A 24,168-nucleotide genomic window follows, 5' to 3' on the forward strand; every position below is an offset into this window, starting at 1 on the left:
CTGGGAATTGAACCCACGTTCTCTGGAAGAGCAGCCTGGTGCCCGTTGTTGTTGTTGTTGTTGTTTTGAGACAAGGTTTCACTGTATAGCTCTGGCTGTCCTGGAACTAACTCTTGTATTCCAAGCTGGCTTCCAACTCATAGAGATCCGCCTGCCTCTGCCTCCCTAGTGCAGGATTAAAGGCGTGCGCCACCACTGCCCAGTTCAGCTGGTGCTCTTAACTGCTGAGACATCTCTCTAGCCCAACATTTTCTTCTGAACATAATCTTTATGTTAACTAGTTATCTTTTATATATCAAATGTTTCTGTAGTTTATTACATTGGCTAGCATTGGCTAATATCATCAGTGTAACACTGAGTGGTGATGCCATTAATTACTATCAGCTTCCTTAACGGACTTCAGCAAAGAATACACTGGGTCTCTGTATCTAACATATATGCAGATCATAGTAATACATGCAGATCATAGTAAGGGAGCGCCTGTCAATTCCTGCTGAACTTTTTATTAACACCCGTATTAATGAAACGTTTGTTCCTTTCTCAAGTTTGAGTCAACTTGTGCTTTGACAATTTCACACATGTATATAATATATCCTGATTGTCCCATCCCTCTCTTATCTTCCTCTCACACCCATTAAGCCCCCATGTCCCTTTCTCACACTCGTTCCGTTCTTTATGATCTACTGAGCTTCACCAAGACCCTGTGGCCCTGGGGTTGGAACTCTGCTTTGGAGCCTAGTGGGTACCCAGATGAAGACAATGGCTGCCCATAACCCAGTAACCCATAGTTCAGCAAGGAAGTCATGCCGCCTGTGAGGCCCTCCCTAATGCATGATTGACTGTTGACTGGCCCAGTCTTGTGCAGGCCCAGTGCAGACAGCCTCCACCGCTATGTGATCCTAACTGTATTGGAAAAGTGCAGAAGACATTTCACAGCTCTCGCTTTCCTGTTTTCTAGTTTTCAGACTCTTCCTGCCCTTTTCCCCTAGAGGCTCCCTGAGTGCTCTAAATGTTCTCTTTGGAGCTGAGCACTCGCCATCACCTAGCCTCAGCTACCTGAGCCGTCTGAATCTTCATTCGTTATGACTAAGGCCAAGGGGAGCCTTTGTTTATGAGCATAAACAGGAACATGTAGAAGGCAGTGTCTGGCTGGATCAATGCCGCTGGACAACTGTAGTGAGCTCCTGCCTAGCACCACCTCAGCCATGGGTTCTGGCTGGGTTTATAGTAACAAGTATGAATTCCCTCTTATGGAACAGGCCTCAAATTCAATCACAGAGTTTATCTTTAGACAGAAATAAGAATGAATTATGCTTAGGTTAATCTAGTTTTGCTTGTAAGACCATACCTAAGATTCAGACTTGATGTATGCAGCTGTATTGGCAAGTGTTTTAAAGTCTCTTCCAGAGAGTTTTTTTTTTTTCTTTTTTTGTAACGACTTGAACGTGAAGGAGAATCACGATGCAGATAAACAAAGCATCAGGCCTGAACTGTAATGTATTTCTCATAGATGCAGTTAGCAATCAGTTAATACCGTTTAATCTTCAAAAAGTTTTCTATCAGCTTTAGATAATAGTTTTTGAGGGAACTGATAAAATTGAGGTGAAATTATTTTCCCCGAGTGACTTCCACGCAAGAAACAGCGCCGTGTTTTACACAGGGTGAAAGAAGCGGTTGGGTTAGGAAGAAGCTGAGCAATTCCATTTCATGGGCGTATTCACTCTGTCTTGTCACGTCTTTAGAAATAGCCTCTCATTCTACAAGAGCTAGTTCCAGGACAGGCTCCAAAACCACAGGGAAACCCTGTCTCGAAAAACCAAAAAAAAAAAAAAAGCAAAAAAAAAAAAAAACAAAAAAAAAGAAATAGCCTCTCATTATTATTATTATTATTATTATTATTATTACAAATTTTCACCTCTTCCCCGCCTCCCATTTCCCTCTCCCTCCCCTCATTCCCCCTCCCCCTCCCTCTCCAGTCCAAAGAGTAGTCAGGGTTCCCTGTCCTGTGGGAAGTCCAAGGTCCTCCCCTCTCCAAGAAATGGCCTCTCTTGAAGCCGTTGCCCTGAAGCAGGGTCTGGGACACCGGTGCTCTGATGATTCTTGTTCGGGTTCTCTCCTCCAGTCATGTTACTGCTGCAAACAGACCATGAAGGAAGGAGACCCAGCCATCTACGCGGAAAGGGCCGGCTATGATAAACTCTGGCACCCGGCCTGTTTCATCTGCAGCACCTGCGGCGAACTCCTAGTCGACATGATTTACTTCTGGAAGAATGGGAAGCTATACTGTGGCCGCCATTACTGTGACAGCGAGAAGCCCCGCTGTGCTGGCTGTGATGAGGTGTGTTCTCTAGGGCCACCCGCTTGCAGCCTCTGGCTCCCTCAGCCAGCAGCCAACAGGCTTTCAGCAAGCACTAATCATGCAGGAAAACTTGGTTACTTTCCACTCTGCGTGTCCCGAGTAAACTAACCAAAGACTATCGGAAACCAATTGATTTTAATAATAAATTCAGACGTAAATGTTACCATTTTCAAATATCGAACCCCAAGAAGGCATCTGCTCTTGTTGATATAACTGCCTGTCTAGAGAACCCGGGTTTGTCACTGTGGTCTACAGAAGGAGATGACTAATGGGTTGTACTTTTCTCCTCTGGCCAGTTGATATTCAGCAATGAATATACCCAAGCGGAAAATCAGAACTGGCACCTGAAGCACTTCTGCTGCTTTGACTGTGACAACATCCTGGCGGGAGAGATATACGTGATGGTCAACGACAAGCCTGTGTGCAAGCCCTGCTACGTGAAGAACCATGCCGTGGTAAGCGACGCGGGGACACACTGGCCCCAGCCAGTCTGCTGACTTCAGTGTCCGCCTCTCTTCTGATCTCCTGAAAATGGGAAGCCAAGAGCCAACCTTATATAAAGAAAGCTTGTGGTTCCTTCATGGGCTGTTTAAAACCAGGCAGTTCAGAAGCTGCAAATGCAATGACAGCCGGGACCTCAAGGTGGCTCATTCTACCTGTGTGTTTGCCATGTAGATTATATATGGTTCTTGCTGATAAATTCCTAACCAAAAAGTAAATTTTTACGATGAATGGATTTATTCTTACTATAGATCAGATTCTATTTAAAATGGTTTCTGGAGACTTTAGAGTGGGCGCAGCAGTTTTGAGAGCTTGTTGTTCTTCCAGAGGACCCAAGTTCAATTCTAAGCACCCACACGGCTGCTCAAAATCATTCGAACCTCCAGTCCGAGGGTTTCTGATGTCCTCTTCAGGCACTAGGCTCATACATGATGCACAGACGAATACTGCAGGCAAAGCACTCATGCACATAAAATACTAAAATGAATACACTGAAAAAAATTAAAATAGTTTCTGTATATATTACTAACTTACCCATTAGGACCTTGTTTTACTCCCTGGAAATGACGCAGTGACTGTTTTTTAAACCCTCGTGGAACTGATGTAGTACAACAAAAACTGACCTTTCTATTTAGATTTATTGTGTGGACCATTCAGGTGCTTAATGTGCAAGTGTGTATTTTTTTATTGCATCCATTGTGTTCCCAAGAGCTGCTGCTGCATGCTGGCCAAGAGATGGTAGTGCAGATACAGGGCGAAAAGATGACCATATATAGTCTGGCTCATAAACCAGGAATATCAGAACGATAGGCACCTACCTTTTTTTTTTTTTAAGTTTAGTTTAAGGTCTCTCTAAGCTATTACATAGGGGAAACTCCTGGGAAAGGAAAATATGTACCCCTATGTAGTTCTAAACGTACGATGCTTTGACAAAAAGGCAAATTTTGATGTCCGCCATCTTCAGTCTTGACTCATTACCTCATGTGTTTTCTATCCACTTTATAAAAGAATGTCTAATCATTTAATTTTATAATACTCCATTGTTTCTTTTAGAAAAGTTGCTTTTTCGGTAAAGCGAACCATTGGCTTTGCCTAATATTAAAACAAGACATCTTTATCCCACCTGAAGGGGAAAGATGTTTGTGTATGCAGCGTGCTACCTGATGTAAATCTTTGGAGATCATTGGCCTCACAGGGTTAATTTGAAAAATATTTTAATATTATTTTAAAGGTGACAGAGAAAACAGTTATTTTTTACACCTGAAGAAATATCCTCAGTCTAAGCAGGATTTCTGAGATAAACATTAACTGGGAGGAGATGTGACATGGCCAGATACCTAGTTTGGTTTGTCTCCATGTGCTCCGGGATCTCATGGCCACCCAGGATTCACATCTGGGAGGCTCACGGGGTCCACCTGTGAGAGAGCCATTTACAACGAATAGAATTAGCTACCTTGCTTGGCGGTGGTGGCACACGCCTTCAATCGCAGCACTGAGGCAGAGGCAGGAGGATCTCTGTGAGTTCAAGGCCAGCCTGGTCTACAAGAGCTAGTTCCAGGACAGGCTCCAAAGCTATAGAGAAACCCTGTCTTGAAAAACAAAAAAAGAATTAGCTACCTCACATCTCGTGTTCAAATAAAAGAAGCAAGAAGCAAGAAGGATGGGAGGAAACAGCTCTCTGAGCTGCGTGAGGTTTATGAACACAGGACGTGTCCTGCCAGGCCCATTGTGGTAAAGGATACTGTTCCCTTGAAGGCCCTGATTGCACAGGTGGCTTTGAGATTCTTGAATAAGTTTTCTGCAATAATATAGAATATCGTTTTCTCTTTTCATAGGTATGTGCAGTTCCGAAGAATATTATGCTGTGTGTGTATGTATGAGTGTGTCTGCATCCTTTGTGTATTTGAGTATAACACACAGGGCACTGAAGGGCGGCCTGGGGCTATAGTTTAGTTGGCGCATTGTGTGCAAAGCCCTGGCTTTGATCCCCAGCACTGCAGACATAAATCAGGCATGATGGCGCCCAACCATTATCTCAGCACTTGGGAGGCAGAGGGAGAAGTGTGGAGAATTTGGGCCCAGCCTGAGACCTTGTCCATGGAACACAAACTGAGTGGTACAGGGGATGGAAGTATTAAAGTCCATGGCCTAGATGACAGATAAATTATGACGAAATGGAAACTAATTAATCGGAGCTATATTTATGGTGTGAACTCATTATTCTCAAGTACTCTCAGTATTTTTAATTGAATCCTTAATTAATTTGAAAATGACTTTAATTTCCTACTCTCTAGAGATTAGTGGTATTAATAATCACATGTGAGAGGCATGACATGTCCGTGTCATAGGTATGATGTTACCACTTCAAAGCTTTAATGAACTGGAACCAAATGCAGTGCTCCTGGGTTGACTGCAGTAACATCCTATTTGTAACACCATAGGGGCAGCTTAGGAGCGGCTTCCACCTGTTTGCCTTTACCTGCTATTTCTCACCTTGCTCAGCATATACAGATCCCTGCTGGCTTCAGTGATTCCCAAAGATGCTGCTATCACTTGCCTATTTTTCATTCCTTTTCAAACTTACCATCTGAAGACTCGGGTTCCATTTGCCCTTGGGCGCCAGTGTGGCTGACATGGACATGGTTGGTCTCTAACCGTCTTCTGCTGACTTTATCCCCACACAGGTGTGTCAGGGCTGCCACAACGCCATCGACCCGGAAGTGCAGAGAGTGACCTACAATAGCTTCAGCTGGCATGCGTCTACAGAGTGCTTCCTCTGCTCCTGCTGCAGCAAGTGTCTTATTGGGCAGAAGTTCATGCCTGTAGAAGGGATGGTTTTCTGCTCCGTGGAGTGCAAGAAGCTGATGTCCTAGGAGGAGAACACCGAGCGGTGTTGGGCCATAGCTATTTACAATGGCCTGCATTTCATGATACAAGGCAATTGGAAAAACTAATAAAAAGAAAAAAAACTATATAGCAAACGAGAAGATTTTGTCCAGTATATTTTTTAACCTTAGGAATTTTGTCTGTCTTAATTTTAAATTACTGCTTTAAGCATGTGATTTAAAAAAAAATATAGAGAGAACAATGAAGAAGTGTCGCTTTTATTTCCACACATGAAATCTTTGAGTTGGAAACTTGAATTTAATTGATCTTTATAATGGCGTACCCTTAGTGCCAAATAATATATATCACTTAAAAGCTAGTGTCCTGGGAGAGATGAACATGTTGACTCCTATGCTTTGATTCACGTGGAAAATGTAAAGAAATTAGATGTGCCTGATGTAACACTCGCACTTAGCCTGTCTCAAACGTTGTGATGCACAGTGAGTTCCTTCTGCAGACACTCGGGGTGCTGCGTAGTGGGTGTCCCAACGCCTAAGCCTTCGGAAGCGTCTCCTTCTAGAGGCGGAGGGGACTCTTCTCATTGCCTTTCTTTGTATTTACCTCTCCGTGTTCTCTTCTGCCGTCCAGTGACCTCCATGTATGGCCTTGGGTATTTTATATGTATGTGGCGGAACAATATGTGCACTTTGCTTATAGACTCTTTTGTTTTGTTTTGTTTGTTGTCTAGATGATAAAAGCAAGCTATTCACTTAGGTTATTTTAATCCAAAGAGTATGTATAGATTTCATACTTAGGGAATTGTAATTTGTGCTGATGTCATTTGCCTGCCATGGCGATAGTTTTTGCATGATTTTCAGTCTTACGCCATGGAAACTCTCTTCCGCTACCTCTAGGCTTGCTGTCTTCTTGCCTGCACACTCCCATTCTTGGGTGTTTTTAATGTTTCCCCTTGTATGCTTTCACACATAACTATGCACTATAAATATTATATGCAATGACTGTTATATATGCTATTCAAAATAAAGTCTCTTTCACTTTTAATAATTGTCTTTTTTCCGCATCCGTTTTGCAGTTAAGTATCTAGTACAGCAGGGGGCGATGTCTCCAAGAGTAAAAATACCCTGACAAAAGTAAAATCCTCTTCCGACAGGACAGACATAAAGCGTCTCCATGCAGAGAAAGAAGGAGTTTTCGGAAGCCTTAAGCCAGGACTTGTTCGTAATCGTAATACTTAGGTCATGCAGAAGTTTTTATTAAAGGTGTCACTATTTTAGTTAAACTTTAGAAAGAGAACCAAGTATTGCATTCTACTTGTTTTAAGAGGGCATTTTCTTTCTTCCTGTCTTTCTTGCTTGCTTGCTTTTTGCTTTTGTTTTTATTATTTTTTTTTAAGGTTAGGGCCTCAAAAGATAGTCCCACTAGCCTGCCTCAGACTCGGTTCTCCTGCCTTAGCCTCCCAAGCGTTAAGACTTCAAGTGTGCCCTATGGTGCCTAGCTATAAATACAATCTTATAAATTTCCTAGCGATTTTAGATTTCTCTCTCTCTCTCTCTCTCTCTCTCTCTCTCTGTGTGTGTGTGTGTGTGTGTGTGTGTGTGTGTGTGTGTGTCTTCAGTCTGAAACTGGTTTGTTTTATTTTAAGATAGGGTCTTCGGATGATCTCAAAATCACTATGTAGCCAAAAATGACCTTGATCTTCTTGTGCCTTTCTCCAAGTACTAGGCTTATATAGCTGTTGCACCCTGAGCCTAGTTTCTGCTGTGCTCTTAACCAAACTCCGGAGTTTCGTGCATGCTGGGCAAACACATTCTGCCTCCCTCCCCCACCTCCCCAAGTCTGAAGTATTTCTGACTTGGTAGTTTTAATTTTGTCTGACTCATACTCAGGACTGTTGGTTTGGGTTTTTATATGCTTGTTGATTTTTGTTTTACTTTGTTTCGTTTTCAGTTGCTGGTTTTCTCTTGCACACCACTGATTTATGTATTACATACGCACGCACGCAAACACGCACTGAAAGTATTTACACAAGTACTTGCTTAACAAGTACATTGTATTCCGTTTGAATTGTGCCAGCCCCAACCATAAGAAGTACCTTTTTGAAGCTAGAACACACAGAACAGTGTTGAAAGGAGTAATCCAATCCTACATATTAATATCCTTATTAAACCACTGCTTTAACCCTTATCTTCACCTTGATTTGTCCCAAATAGTAACAGTTATGTTCCAGTCCATTTTGTCTGTAACATTTAATACTTTCCCCAGACATCGGCAGACTGAGAATGAAGTTGAATGGAACCCCCTTCACACTACCACAGCACACTCTTCCCAAGTCTGGCCTGCTGCCTTGTGCTGCCAGCTAAGACAGCGTAAGGCTGGCACGAGGCATGCCATTCACTAAGAGAATGATCACCTGTCTGTCATGGAACGAATGAAGAGTGGGGGTGGCAGAGGTCCACTGAGCCTGGCTCTCCCCCTGAATCCTTGTAGTGTGCCCTTGCAATACAGGGTCATGAACCCCGTGGCTAAGAGGTCATCAAGGAACTTGGACATTCTTGTTAGCTGGTGGCCTAGTTTACCTCTGTCGCTAGGTCACACCATTGCCAAAAGCATCTTCTGTGGGGCGTTTGGTTTATAGGATACAATCCCTTATTGAGGGAAACAAAGGCAGGAACCTACAGACAGAAACTGAAATTGAGAAATGCTTCCTACTGGTTGATTCCCTTCAGCTTGCTCAGTTAGCTTTGGTACACAGTTTAGGCATAGTCACCTAGGAATGCCACTGTCCACAGTGGACTGGGCCCACTACATCAATTAGCAATTAAGAAAATGTCTCACACACAAAAAAAGAAAAAAGAAAGAAAAAGAATGATAAAAAGCCTCAGAAACTGACCAATTCCATGAAGACAATTTTTCAATTGTTCCTTCTTCCTAGGTGAGTATAATAAAAAAAAAATTGAAACATGCATGGGCAGCCATTATGTTGGTGGTTCTGTTGAACTTGTTCATATTGGGTTTCATGGTCTAAGTTGATGAGGTCAACTGACCAGGTCTCTTCCTCAAGAGGGCACCAGATATCATTACAGATGGTTGTGAGCCACCATGTGGTTGCTGGGAAGTGAACTTGGGATCTTTGGAAGAGTGGGCAGTGCTCTTAACTGCTGAGCCATCTCTCCTATTCGAATTTCTTTATTCTATATGAAAGTATGATACTAATTCTATGCTATTATTTTTCTTCTACTACTGAGGATATAGCTCCCTTCCTGTTATATAACCATTTCCTCTGAATAGAAGCATTCCCTTAAAGAAGGAGGCAAAGACCCTTATTACTCAAGAAGTGAGCAAATTTCACAAGTCTGAGGAAGCTGAAACAAGATTTATCGGTGCCTCTCAGGAGGTTGTAGAACAGTGGTTCTCATTCTGTAGGTCATGACCCTTGAAAGGACCAGAATCGGCACAAGATTGATTTGCCCTGGAGGGACAAAGGAAAGGGAATAGGGGACACATTTAAGAGATAGAAGATGAGGGAGAAGGGGAAGAGAAGGAGGTAAATAGGGAATGGATATTTGCTCTGGTGGGACAAAAGACTGCCTCTGGATAGAGGAATGTGTGTGTGTGTGTGTGTGTGTGTGTGTGTGTGTGTGTAGACACACATGGCTCATAGGCAAAGGGCAGTTAATAAAGTAAAAGGGGAAACCCCCGTGTTAGGATGAGTTGGTATGTTTTGATTGGACATGTTAATTAGGATAACCACAGGGGACTTCTGATTGTTGAACTTCAATACTTTGATAGCCTCAGGGGAGGAAACAGCCAAATAAGGGATTAGACCTTAGTGGCTAGCTTTAGGAATGTAAGATAATGGGTTTTTTGTTGTTGTTTTGTTCTTAATAAGGAAGAGGGAATGGGGGAGGAGGACAAGGCCTGTCAGTGCCAGGTTTATCAAGCTTGGGCCTACTGGAGGCCTTCAACCCCTTTCACAGGAGTCCTCTACGATCACCCTTGAGCAAAAGAACATTAACTAACAGTTCTCTTGCTGCAAATGCCAACATTAAAGCCTTCCCTGGAAGCTAAAAAAAAATAGTATTATCTGGATTTGTGTATTTCTTTTTCTAAATACAAATAACACAGAATAGGTTTATTCTAATTACCTGTTAATTGGTAAAATAATAAAAATATTCTCATTAGACCCTCATGTGAGTTCATTTCTCAGGTGCAGAATTTGGTATGGCATGAATGTGACAACCACATCATTGCAGTTAACAGTAAAATCCTCACTAAAAGAGAGCTGAGAGCTATTGCTGGTACTGAGGGCAAGGCCAAAGATGTCCTCCTCCTACACAGAAACCACTAGCTTCATTATTAAAAGACGTGACGGTGACCTTTGCTTTCTTGTGCCCTAAACAGCAGAGAGCAGAGAGTTCGATGAGGAAAGATGAGGAAAGAGAAGGGAGAAACTTCTTGAAGTCCTGGAAGTTCAAAAGAAGATGATGAAACAGTGTTAGCATTCGTTTCGGGAGAATCTCAGACCACCCAAAATTGGTTGATTGTGAACTCCTTCCTGGAGTCCACACATACACGTTGTTGTTGTTGTTGTTGTTGTTGTTGTTGTTTTGGTTTTTCGAGACAGGGTTTCTCTGTGGTTTTGGAGCCTGTCCTGGAACTAGCTCTTGTAGACCAGGCTGGTCTCGAACTCACAGAGATCCTCCTGCCTCTGCCTCCCAAGTGCTGGGATTAAAGGCGTGCGCCACCACTGTGGCAGCAGCGAGCTCCGTCGGATCCCCAGCGGGGCGGGCGGGTGCTGGGCACCGGCTCTGGAGTCTGGCACCCGAGCAGCGAGTGGCGGCAGAGTTCCCATCAGCGGGAAGCCATGCAGCGGATGTGAGCAGACCCATGGACACAGAAAATAGCCATAAAACATTTATTGAGGGAGAGAGAGAGGGAGGAATGGAGGGGGGGGGGAGAGAGAGAGAGAGAGAGAGAGAGAGAGAGAGAGAGAGAGAGAGAGAGAGAGAGAGGTGCGCACATCAAGGGAACAGAAAGGGAAAACGGGCGAGATGGCAGCGGTAAGGTCAGAGGTAACGGGAGTGGGCGTGGCTTGTTCCCCAAAGAGACCGGAAACCACAACACACATAACTTTAGATACGATTATAATTTTGAGAAATCGGTGGAATTTTGTTATTCAGTTTCACTTAGGACATCCAAGTTGCTCTAGTAGCACGTTGGCCTTCACATTTCTGACACGTCATTTTTATCTTTTAATCTTCCTTTTTCTAAGAAAGGACAATATATTGTCTTTTCTTTAATACGTTCTAACCGAGCCACAGTGACTGACGTCTCCAAGCATATATTTCCAAATTGACTCAAGTGTTTCAGATGAATTTCACCAAAGGCAAGAGATTCAGCACTGAGTCATTCTTAAGCAATTTACAACACGTAGTGTTTGAGTTCTCCCAGCTTCACCGTGGTTAGAAGAGACACCACCACCCGAGAACAGTTTTAAGCCCTTGTTTCAAAATGCCCTGGCATATCTGAACTTGTCTTTTGAGTTTGTCCTCAACTTCTAGAAACATATGACTGCCCTGTGCCATAAAACAATTGCTTGGGAACCATTTCTCATCTGTCACCCTCTGCCTGTCCTGACCACTGCTGATCTAAGTGCTCAGTTAACTCTTGTCTTTACTAAATTCTCACATATATGAAAAAGGCATCTTTCCTTGGGCTATATAGATAGGGATTTTAGCACACAACATGACTGACATTCTGGTTTTATTAATAGAATTGTTTTGCTTCATATATTTACCAGATGTTTAAATACCTGTGGCTAATTATTCTGTCCTTTCATGGGGAGCATGTCATTGTAGCTCCTATTTAATCTGCTAATATATTTTGAAACACTCAAAACAAAATAGGATTAACCTTTATCCTTGTTTTGAATGGCATTTTAAATGACATTTATAAAGGCTGCTATTGATTTTTTCCTCAATGCTGCATTTCCTTAGGATATCTTGACCTTCACCCAATAACAAAAGCACCTTCTACCCAGTTGCCATTGGTAGCCAGAGTCCGCCACTACTACACGGAGACATGTTGGACTCAGTTCTCTGTAAATACCGTCTGACTGAGAACCGGGAGGCCATGACAGAGCTCAGAAATTCTGGGTTTAGGAGGTGAAACAAACCCCTGGCAAAAACCCACTGAATCACCTCTCCGGTTACAGCTGGACAGGTGGAGGGCAGAAATACTGGATTTTAGGAAGACAGGGAAAATCAGGCACAAGTGTTGTTTGAACACCCATGAATATGCTGAGGTCCTCACACAATGACAGCAACAACAGAAATGCAAGAAAGAACAAGCCAGAGACTAATGCTATTAAAAAGTATAAAGGAATATTCTGGAATTTGACAGAAAAGATGAACACATAGATGCCAAGAACCACTTCTCTCTATTATGTGGGGTTTTTATCACACAATGTAACAAACATTCTAGCTTGATGAAGAGGATTTTTGTCTCTCATATACTTATAAAATGCTTAAATAGCTTTGTCTAATGAGTTTGCCCTTTCACTGGGAGTATATCATTGAGCCTCCTATGTAACACAATAATTATTTTTCCCGAAGCAGAGTTTCTCTGTGTAACCTTAGGTGTCCTGGAACTCACTTTGAAGAATAAGTTGGCTCGGACTCACAGAGATCCGCCTGTCTCTGCCTCCCTCGGACAGCAATTAAAGGCACGACAACCCGGCAACAATAATTAATTTTTAAACCTTCAAAACAAAATGGAATTGAATGGTTGGAAAAGAAATAGGTGTTAAAGTCCAAGGCTCCTTATCACACTTTTAAAGATTGTGACTGTCGGAAACCAAAAAAAATTAGTACAGAAAAGAGTGTATGTATGAGGAAGGCACCTACCTACGTACCTCACAGGCACTTCAGCCAACCTGCCTGCACAGGGGAAGAAAAGAGTGTCTACTTGAAAGAACTATTAATAAAAGTAAAATTTAAGTGCAAAACACAGAGACCATTTCAGCCACAAGCTGAAGAGGTTTTCAGTAGAAGGGAATTTTCAGTTCCCAACAGTTAGATTTCAGAATATCAAGAGGAAAGAGTTCAGGAAAAGAGAGGGTCAGATGAGGAGACTAACAAAGCAGCTTGGGTGTCTGCTTTCCAAAGGAACCTGAAAGCTCTGGGTGCCTGGGGTAGAGATGGCTAGAGGCCTGCTGAAGTTCTCCCAAGAGGCTTCCTAAAGGTGAGTCATCAGGAATGCCTTGGGCAATGACTGAAAACAACTGAGTCACCATCCTGGAGACTGTCAGCTAACCAGATTTGGCTCAAACAAGTGTGTATTAATCTGTCCACTCTGTGGTCACCTATGGTGCCTTCCACCCTGGGATTTGCTGCTTCTTTAGTGCCACTCTCCTGACACCAGCATAAGGGATAAGGATGAAAAGAGGAAACAAGTTGTTTCCAGATAGGTTTCCAGGTAGGCTTGCCTACCTTTCTGTTTCGTTGGTCACAAATAACTCATGTGTTTATCCCATGAAAGGTAAAAATAAATAGAACATCTATGACTAACTTAACCTGTCCTGATTTATCCCTGAAGACCTAGGTCTATAGTTAACCAAAACAAAAGTTTTCTGAACCAGAAAATGGAGACTGCATGTTTGTTTTCCAGCTGTCAGACCCAAATAATGACACAGAAACTATATTAATGACAGTTGGCCAATAGTTAGATGTATTCCCAGCTACCTCTTAAATCTTAATAAACCTGTTTCTAATAATCTGTGCATCACCATGAGGCTGTGTCCTACCAGTAAAGTTCTGGTGTTCTTCTCCTTTGGCAGCTACATGGCATCTCTTAAACTCCTCCTACTACTACTATCTATCTATCTATCTTTGTACTAATTGTTCTCCTGACTTTACTCTGCTAAGCAATTGGCCGAAATAGCTTTATTCATTAATCAATAAAAGCAACACATATACAGAAGGACATCCCACATCACCAGGAGGAGGAGAAAAGGCTGCCAGATTTTTTTAAAAGTTTTTTCTTTAACATAGCATTTTATTTATTCTTTGGGAATTTCACATTATGCACCCCAATCCCACCCATTTGCCAGTCTTTCCATATCCCAGCCTCCACCTTTATAACCTCTCCCCCAAAAGAAAACAAAAATAAATAAATAAAAAATAAAATTTAAGACTGAAAAAAAAAAGTACATTTCGCCAGCATCTCTGGACATCAACTTGCTGTTCTTGTACCACTCTGCTCCACCATCTTTCCCACCTCTCCATCACTTATTCGTCTGTCTTAGTGGTACTGGGTGCTGTGGTGTGGGTCTATCATCATGTGGTATACCCTTTGGTCCCAACAGCTTTCATTGCAATGAGTCATTGGTCTGGTTCAGAGGCTCTGACTTTTGATACACCGTCTATACTAGACCCCATCAAGACTCCTCTTGAATATCTTTCTGTTGTCCCGAGTCATTGCTTCCACAGGACTGGCCTCTACAGTGCTCCAGAGCTCATAGATGGGGTAGGTGTTGGGGTATGCCAACTCAAGATCCTGGATCTGGGCCTGGGTGTTAGGGAAGCTGGTCAGTTCAGTCTCAGCTGGGCCTCCCCTCCGACTGTGCAGCAGCAGGCCAGGGGCAGGCCCACATCTCAAGGGGTAGGGCCTGATGGTTGCATTTTCAATCCACAGAGATGGCTACGCTAATTATTTAGATTCAGTCTTCAACTGGAAAATATGTTTGTTCGCATGTTTCTAAGTTTGGAGATTGTGTTGAGTTGTAGGATGATGCAACAACATCACTTGGGAACACAATTCTTAGGCAATGATAAATGGATAGCAGACATATGACTTCAGACTTGGAGACCATGACATCTGCAAGGAGATTAGTTACTGGTTAGTTACTTCCCACCATCTTATTCCGTCTTCTTGATCCTTTTCTAACTCACAGGCCATTGCTATTTTATCATACCCTGCCGCCCACAAAACAGTGCATCCTATTCCCAGGCATTCTTAACATGCAGACTGTCTTGCTATATAAAACCCTTGTTTTCATTTGACTGTGCCTAATGTCTCCATCACTGTAGCCAGGACTTCATTTCTGAACCAGCCGCTCTCATGAGGCTCACTTTGAATTCTTGTCTGGGCTTCCTATGCCCACTCTCACTCTTGATCTAATTCAATGGTTCTCTCACTGGAGTTAGCATCAGAACCTTTTGGAGGATTCTGGAAAATGAACAACTGGGTTCCGTTTTTCAGACTTTCTGATTCAGTAAATCTTGAATATGGCCCAAAGGTTCATATCCTAACAAGTTTCTAGGGAACTGTTGTAGATGATATGAATTCACAGTTTAGAAGCTCTTGTTCTGATTTAATCTTTGTTATTTGGCCAAAGCACAGGAAGAAGACAGCATTTCTGCACCCCTACTTAGAGCATCAAGCTGTAAGTCAGCCTCTTCCAACTCCTCCATGCACACCCCTTGTCATCTACATTCCTAAATGCTTACACCCCTCCTACCTCCATGACTTTGTAAAAACTCGGCACTTTTGGAAGCTAATTCATGACCCTTTTTCACCTACCAAGTTTGGGACTGCTATTATATGCTCACACATATCTTGTCCTACACCAAGAGAATTTTTTATGTCATGACCCCACTTAAGGACAGAGATATAAATCAGGTATTCGAACACCCTAGCAATTGATTGTAATCCTCAACAGAGAAAAAGATGTAGTGATTGAGCCCAGGTTAGTTGATTATGTTGGTTTTCTTATAGTATTCTTGACCCCTTTGACTCCTACAATTCTTCCTTCTCTCACTTTGGAAGTATTTCCCAAGCTCCGACTAATATTTGTCTGTGGGTCTACCTGCATCTGTTTCCATCAGTTGGTGGAAGAAGTTTTTCTGATGAAAATTAGACTAGGTACTAATCTATAAGTATAGCACAATATCATTAGGAGTCATTTTATTGACCTTTTTTTCCTTGTTGGTTTTATCTTAGCTCTCTGGAGCATCCCACCTCTAGGTCCTAGCCCTCAGGGTGGAACTCCCTCTCAGGGTAAGGGTCTCCAGCTATGCCAGTTATTAATTGGTCACTCCTACAATTTCTGCACCATTTTTACCCCAGCACATCTTATAGGCGGGCCATCCTTCCAGGGATCCCCCCCCCCAGATTCCAGTTGTTTCTCCTAGTACTTTTTCCTCCATTCTCCCCACAGCTAATCTTTCCTGATCCCATTCCTACCCCCACCACATTACAGAACTCCACTCAACCCCCATACACTGGCAATGTCCATTTTATTTCCCTTCCCAGGGAGATTCGTGTGTTCCCTGCTTGAGCCCTCCTTGTTACTTAGCTTCTCTGGGTCTGTGGAATGTAATGTGGTTCTCCTACTAATATCCACTTAGGAGTGAACACATACCATGTTGTCTTTCTGGATCTGGGTTACCTCACTCAGGGTGATCTGTTCTGGTTCCATCCATTTCCCAGAAAATTTCACCATGTCATTGTTTTTAACGGCTGAGTAATACTCAATTGTGTGAATGTATTACTTTTTTTTTTCTTATCCATTCTTCACTTGAGGAAGATCTAGATTGTCCTCAGGTTCTGGCTATTATGGATGTACATCTGGTTTTGTATGTCAACATGAAGCAAACTAGAGTCATCAGAGAGGAGGGAGCCTCGGTTGAGAAAATGCCTTTATGAGATCCAACTCTAAGGTATTTTCTCAATTAGTGATCAGTGGGGGAGGATCCAGCTCATGGTAGATGGGGTCATCCCTGGAATGGTGGTCCTAGGTTTCATAAGAAAGTAGACTGGGCAAGCCATTGGAAGCAAGTCAGTAAGCATGGCCTCTGCATCACCTCTTTCCCCAGGTTCTTGCCCTGTTTGAGTTTTGATGGAGGAAGGTCATTGGTTAAAAAATAAAGAAACTGCTTGGCTGGCCCTCATAAGTTAAAACATAGGTGGGAGGAGTAAACAGAACAGAATGCTGAAAGGAAGAGGAAGTGAGCTCAGAGACGCCATGCTCCCCTCTCCCGGGCAGACGTGATAGCTCTGCTCTCCGAAGCAGAGATGATGGAGCAAGCCGCCAGGTCAGACATGCTGAATCCTTCCCGGTAAGACCGGTGCTACACAGTTTATTAGAGATGGGTTGATCAGGATATCAGAATTAGCCAGTAAGGGCTAGAGCTATTGGGCCAAGCAGTGTTTAAATGAATACAATTTGTGTGTTGTTATTTCGGGGCATAAGCTAGCCAGGCAGCCGGGGTGCTGGGGATGCAGCCCTGCCACTCCTATTACAACAGAGTTTCTCCTGTCCTTGACTTTCTTCACTGGTGAACAACAGTGTGGAAGTATAAGCCAAATAAACCCTTTCCTCCCCAACTTGCCTTTTGGTCATGGTGTTTTGTTACAGCAACTGAAATCCTAAGACTAATCGGTGCCCCAAGTTGGGTATTACTGAGACAGCCCTAACTGGTTTTGTTTGGAGGAATTTGAATTTGGGGACTTTGGGTTAGGAAACTAGTGGGATGCTTTAAACCCTGCTTAACTGGCCTACCAGTGGGGTCATGGAAGGCAGTGATGCTGAGAGTGATTTGAACTGGCTGGGGGATGTAGCTCAAGAGGTTTCAGAGGAGAATAATTTTAGCATGTTGCCTAGAAATCGTACTTGTGATATGTTGGCAAAGAATATGACTGCTTTTTACCCTTGTCTGAAAAGTGTGCCTGAGGCTAAGGTGAGGAGTTCTTCATTACTTCTCTTGGCAGAGGAAATCTCAAAGCAGCCTACTACAGACTGTTGTGCGGTTACTAGTGTTAACTCTACTGAAGACACAATGAAAAGGAACAAGCTGAGCAAAAAAATATATTTGAGATGAAAGTGAGTTCCAGGGAGTGAAATAGAGCCAAGTCCTGTGTTCAAGGAGATAAACAGATTAAGAAATGGAATAAAGGGAGCAGTGACCTCAGGGCAAGATCCCACCCAGCTAAGTTTCCAATTAGTGAAAATGAACTATGGAAAAGCTTAGAGCCTGTTGTGGTGGTGCGTACCTTTAATCCCAGCACTGGGAAGGCAGAGGCTGCTTTATCTCTGAGTTTGAGGCTAGTCTGGTCTACAGATCCAATTTCAGAACAGTCAGACTTAGGCAGTGAAGGTGGAAACCAGAAACCAGAAAAATGTAATTGAACAAGCAGCAGATTTGGCAGCTTTTGCCACATGGTTCTGACTTTAGAGTTAAGGAAGAAAAAAGTGGTTATGAAATTTGAGCATGCAATTAAGGAAAGTCTCTGAGGCCAGGCAAGTGTCCAGGGGTGTCCATGAAGGGGCCTAGAGAGGCCATTGTGTGAAGCTATGAAGGTGAAGCCTGACTGCATTGCCTTGGAAACCCCAAGATGCCAGAATCCTGGGATACCTGCTGAAGAAAGCTGCTAACAAGGAGTGGAACCAGCCCAAGATAAAGAAGTATGCTGCAGACAACAAAGCTGAAAGGAGCTGGCGATCTGAAGATCATTTTTACATCAGACATGGAGAACCATTGAGTGTTAAGAACTCCGTGGGATAGTCTGTGGGAGCTAGGAAGATAATAATATTGCTAGCAGTGCAGAAGATGGAGGCCTGGCTTGTGAAGTTTCAGAGGGACGTTTAAGATTCTATCAGGGCTATTTGTTATTTTGAATTAAGAATCTGTGGTTCTGGTTAACTGCAGCGGAAGACTCAGATAGCCACCAATTGACAAGATACCAACACTGTTAAAGCAAAGTTTTGCTCTGATGGAATGCTTGATGGTGCTCAGCTGGAGCTAAGAAATTAGCAGTGGTTAAGAAGAGAGCAGCATGCACGCCGGTGGTGGCGCACGCCTTTAATCCCAGCACTTGGGAGGCAGAGGCAGGCGGATCTCTGTGAGTTCGAGGCCAGCCTGGTCTAGAAGACCTAGTTCCAGGAAAGGAACCAAAAACTACAGAGAAACCCTGTCTGAAAATCAAAAAAAAAAAAAAAAAAAAAAAGAGAGCAGCATCAGCCAGGCAGTAGTGGCCCATACTTTTAATGCCAGCACTGGGAGGCAGAGGCAGGCAGATCTCTGTGAATTCGAGACCAGCCTGGTCTAGAAGAGCTAGTTCCAGGACAGGCTCCAAATCTACAGAGAAACCCTATCTTGAAAAAGAGAGAGAAAGAGAAGTGGGGGAGAGAAAGAGAGCAGCATTACTGAGGTGAAGTCTTCTGGGATGTCTTTCCTGAGAACACAGAGAAGCTGTGTTCCAGAGATGACCAAGGTTATTTATACCTTGCACTAGCAGTCAGACTTGCTATTTAATGTGTAAGAGTCACCCAGGTGGTATTTCATTTAAAGACATGAAAGGTTCCCGGAGAGCTGCTGAGGCCTGGCACTGTGGGAAGCCAGGAAAGGTGACTGGTGAAGGTGCAGCCTCAATAGCAGTTGAAGGCCCAGAACTGAAGGGGTCATGCAAAAAAGTTAAGGCTTGGCACTATGAAGGGAGTCCTTGAGAGGTTATTGGTGAAAGCACAGTCCAGTCACCACAGAAGACCCCAGTGTTTTGGAGATGCCAGTACCATAAGATGACCACCAAGAACAGCAGCAGTGGTGGTGTGGAGTGTGCCTGAGCTTAGAATACAAGCTGTGTGTACAGCAGAGGGCAGAGCCAGAGAAGTGACCCGAATCTTTTGGAGGAGTTCAGAAGGTCATGAGTGAATCCCAAACAATGAACAGTTAAAATTTTGTTTTGATTTGATTTCATTGTGACTGGGTTCTGATTTTTCCCTCTGAAATAAGAAAGTATTTTTCTAGAACCTACAGCTAAAAGACTTGAATTTTAAAAGTCTTTGGATTTTTAAAGAAATTGGCTGTTTTAAAGGGATGAAATTTTAATGTGTTTGAATTTGTAGAGACTGTGGTACTTCTAAGGGTATTTAAGATGTTAGGGATGAATAATAAAGAAAGGGTTATGGATTAATAGTGATGTGCTTTTGTGTCAAATTTATAAGGGGTCAGTTGTGCTGACCGATTTTGTGTGTCAACTTGATACAAGCTACAGTCATCAGAAAGGAAATATCCTCGGTTGAGAAAATGTCTCCATGAGATCCAGCTCTAAGGTATTTTCTCAACTAGTGATCAATGGGGGAGAGCCCAGCCAAGGGTAGGTGGTGCCATCTCTGGGATGGTGGTCCTGGGTTTTATAAGACAGTAGGCTGAGCAAGCCTTGGGAAGCAAGTCAATAAGCAACACTCCACCATGGCCTCTGCATCAGCTCTTTTCTCCCGGTTCCTGCCCTGTTTGAGTTCCCGTCCTTGACTTCCTTCATTAATGAACAGCCAAGTGGAAGTTTAATCCAAATAGATCCTTTCCTCCCCACCTTGCCTTTTGGCCATGGTGTTTTGTGGCAGCACTAGAAACCCTAAGACAATGAATAAAACAGCTGTGATTGTGGTTGAGCACATGCTCTTGTGGGAGGATGGGGAGTCCTTTGGGAATATACCCAGGAGTGGTATAGCTGGGTCTTGATGTAGATCAATTCCCTGTTGTTTTTTTTTAATATGGCCATATTGTTTTCTTAAATGGATGAACAAGTTTGCATATCCACCAAAAATGGAGGAGTGTTCCCCTTGCTCCACATCCTCTCCAGCATAAACTGTCATCAGTGCTTTTTTTAATCTTAGCCATTCTGACAAGTGTAAGATGGAATCTCAGGGTCATTTTGATTTGCATTTCCCTGATAGTTAATGATGTTGAACATTTAGTTAAGTGTTTCTGTGCCATTGGATATTCTCCCTGTTTAGATCTGTACTCCATTTTTAAATTGCTTTATTTGGCTTTTTGAAGTCTAGTTTCTTGAGTTCTTTATATATTTTGGAGATGAGTCCTCTATCCGATGTTGGGTTGGTGAAGATCTTTCTCAGTCTGTGGAATGTCATTTTGTCCTTTTGCTTCACAGAAGCTTTTCAGTTTGAGGAGTTACCATTTATTAATTCCCAGTCTTAGTGTCTGTGCTACTGGAGTTCTATTCAGGAAGTTGTCTCTTGTGCCAATGCATTTAAGGCTATTCCCTACTTTCTCTTCTATTAGGTTCAGTGTATCTAGTTTTGTGTTGAGATCTTTAACCACTTGGACTTGAGCTTTGTACACGGTGATAGATATGGGCCTGTTTGTACTTTTCTACAAGCTGACATCCTATTAGACCAATACCATTTATTGAAGATGCTATTTTTGTATAATTTTGGCTTCTTTGTCAAAAATCAGGTGTCCCTATGTATGTGGACTTACATCTGGATATTCAATTCAATTCCATTGATCAACCTGTCTGTTTTTATGCCAATACCATGTTGTTTTTATTGCTACTGGAGTTTGAAACCAGGCATGGTGAAGCCTCCAGTTCTTTGATTGTAGAGAACTGTATTTGTTTTTTTTTCCTGTATGAAATTGAGTATTGTTCTTTCAAAGTCTTTAAAGATTTGTAATGAATTTTGATGGGAATTGCATTGTGTTGTGGAATATTAGTTGAAGATATGTTGTGGAACATTTGTTTAATGATGCAAAGATGTGTTGCACTCATTTAACTTTGTGAAACTGTGTTACTTTGCCTGTTGAAAACACCTGATTGGTCTAATAAAGAAGAGAACAGCCAATAGGTAGGCAGGAGAAAAGATAGATGGGGCTGTCAAGCAGAGAAAATAAATAGGAGGAGGAATCTGGGAAGAGAAGTTCATGTAGCAAAGGAGAAGGAGAGAAGGACTTCAAGGGTCAGTCACCCAGCTACACAGTAAGTAAGACGTAAAGACAAGCATATAGAATAGATAAAGATAAAAACCCAAAAATAAAAGACAGATAGGATAACTTAAGTCAGGAAAAACTGGCTAGAAATAAGCCAAGCTAAGGCCGGGCATTCATAAGTAAGAATAAACCTCCATGTGATTATTTGGGAGCTGGGTGGAGAGGCTCCTCCCCAAAGGGTATAAGAATAAAAGAAATAAAAGTGAACAACAACATTGAATCTGTAGATTGCTTTTGGTAAGATTGCCATTTTTACTATATTAATCCTACTGATCCATGAGCATGGGAGATCTTTCCATCTTCTGATATCTTCTCCAATTTCTTTCTTCAAAGACTTGAAGTTCTTATCATTCGGGTCTTTCACTTGCTTGGTTAGGGTTATAGCAAGATATTTTATATTGTATGTTGCTTGATTCCCTGATTCTTTCTCAGTCTCTTTATCATTTGTATATCAAAGGGATACTGGTTTTCTAAAGTTAATTTTGTACCCAGCTATTTTGCTGAAGGTGTCTATCAACTACAAGAGTTCCCTCATAGAAATTTTGGGGTCACATATATATTATCATATTACCTGAAAATATCAATACTTTAACTTCTTCTTTTCCAATTCATATCTTTTATGATCCTTTAGCTATCTTACTGCTCTAGCTAAAATGTCAAGTACTATATTGAATAGATATAGAGAAAGAGGACACTTTTGTCTTGTTCCTGGTTTTCATGGACTTGCTTTATGTTTTTCTCCATTTAATTTGATGTTAGCTGTTAGCTTGCTATAAGTTGCTTTTATTATGTTTGGTATGTCCCTTGTACCCATTATGTCTGCAAGACTTTTGTCTTGAAGTGGTGCTGGATTTTGTCAAAGGTTTTCTCAGAGTCTAAAGAGATGATCATGGTTTTTTTAATCTTTCAGTTTGTTTATATGGGTGCATTACATTAACATATTCTTTCAAAATGAATCATCCCTGAATCTCTGGGATGAAGCCCACTTGAGCATGGTGGATGATGGGTTTTTTTTTTTATGTGTTTTTGGATTTGGTTTACCAGTATTTTATTGACTATTTTTGCATCAATGTTCATGAGGGAAATTGGCCTGTAATTCTCTTTCTTTGTTGTCTTTATTGTGTCTTTGTGTAGTTTGGATATCAGGGTAACTGTAGCCTCATAAAAATAGTTTGACAATGTTCTTTCTGTTTCTATTTGTGTAATAATTTGAAGAGTACTGGTATTAGCTCTTCTTTGAAAGTCTGGTAGAATTCAGAACTAAAACCATCTGTACCCAGGCTTTTGTTGTTGTTGTTGCTGGGAGATTTTTAATGACTGCTTCTATTTCCTTGAGGGTTATAGGTCTATTAAAATTATTTATCTGGTCTTGATTTAACTTTGGTAACTGCTACCTATTGAGAAGTTTGTCCATTTCTTTAGATTTTAAAAATATTAAACGTTTTATGAATTTGTGTGTCATCCTTGCCCAGGGGCTGTGCTAATCTTCCTTGTGGCATTTCAATCTTAGTATATGTGCTGCCAAAGTGACCACAAAACTTAAAAATTTTAACAAAAGCTGAGTGAATAACATTAGAATGACTTTTGTATGTGCTTGGGTGCATGTTTGTCCATGTGTGTGTACATGGGTACAGGTAGTTACATGTGTCTGTACTTGTGTGTATGCATCTATGCATATGTTTGTATGTTCATGCATGTGTATGCCTGTCTGTATGCACACGTGTGTGTGCATGTGCCTGGGGTGCATATATTTGCATATGTGCTTGTGCTAGTGTGTAAACAAGTGTGTGTGTGTGTGTGTGTGTGGTGTCTGTGAGATTTGGAGCATATCCCATGAAAGCAAATTTGACTGAAACTTTTCATAAACAAAGCTCACTTTAAGTCTGTCTTTCCTTTCTCAAACTGTTTTAATGTTCTTTTGAGCAGAAGTTCTATTCTTTTTCTAATTAATTAATTTATTTTTAAATAAAAATTTCCACCTCCTCCCCTCCTCCCATTTCCCTCCCACTCCCCCCACTCCCTCTTCCCCTCCCTCTCCAGTCCTAAGAGCAGTCAGGGTTTCCTGTCCTGTGGGAAATTCAAGGCCCTCCCCCCTCCATCCAGGTCTAGGAAGGTGAGCATCCAAACAGACTAGGCCAGTCCATGCAGTAGACAAAACTCAGTGCCATTGTCCTTGGCTTTTCAGTCAGCCCTCATTGTCAGCCACATTCAGAGAGTCCAGTTTGATCACATGCTCCATCAGTCCCAGTCCAGCTGGCCTTGGTGAGCTCCCATTAGTTCAGTCCCACCGTCTCAGTGGGTGGACGCACCCCTCGCGGTCCTGACTTTCTTGTTCATGTTCTCCATCCTTCTGCTTCTCAATGGGACCTTGGGAGCTCAGTCCAGTGCTCCAGTGTGGGTCTCTGAAGTTCTTTGAGGTGATCACGTAATTCTCACAAGAAGTCCTCTTCTCACATCCTTTAACAGGAAAGTAACTGACGATGAAGGGATGATAGCATTTGGCCACAGCCCTGCCTGCAAACTAAATGGCTAGAATTGGGATCCTAGCAAGGGTTCAGGCCCCAAGTCAGAACCCTCTTCACCTTGCCACAATGGCCTGCTGAGCGTTCATGGCTACCTTCTTCCCTTTCATAGAAACCACAGGAGATCACCGTGTCAACACCACATAAAAGT

At 42.3% G+C, this 24,168-nt stretch overlaps 1 protein-coding gene and 1 non-coding gene across 2 annotated transcripts in view; one reads left to right on the forward strand and one right to left on the reverse strand.

The window, feature by feature from the left end:
* Positions 1 to 5,844, forward strand: part of Tes (testin LIM domain protein) — a 49,338-nt gene extending 43,494 nt beyond the window's left edge. Inside the window, exons 5-7 of the mRNA XM_041675691.1 lie at positions 2,123 to 2,338; positions 2,656 to 2,814; positions 5,545 to 5,844. Coding sequence (XP_041531625.1) covers positions 2,123 to 2,338; positions 2,656 to 2,814; positions 5,545 to 5,733 — 564 coding nt within the window. The 3' untranslated portion in view covers positions 5,734 to 5,844. The remainder of the gene's footprint in view (positions 1 to 2,122; positions 2,339 to 2,655; positions 2,815 to 5,544) is intronic.
* Positions 5,845 to 22,922: 17,078 nt separating this feature from the next.
* Positions 22,923 to 23,029, reverse strand: LOC121463544. Its single transcript, XR_005976453.1, has one exon. It is a non-coding gene; the product is annotated as a U6 spliceosomal RNA (small nuclear RNA).
* Positions 23,030 to 24,168: the final 1,139 nt, after the last annotated feature.

This window comes from Microtus oregoni, unplaced genomic scaffold (assembly GCF_018167655.1).
Source record: "Microtus oregoni isolate MIOR12 unplaced genomic scaffold, Mior012 000026F_ref0000081, whole genome shotgun sequence".
NCBI lineage: Eukaryota > Metazoa > Chordata > Mammalia > Rodentia > Cricetidae > Microtus > Microtus oregoni.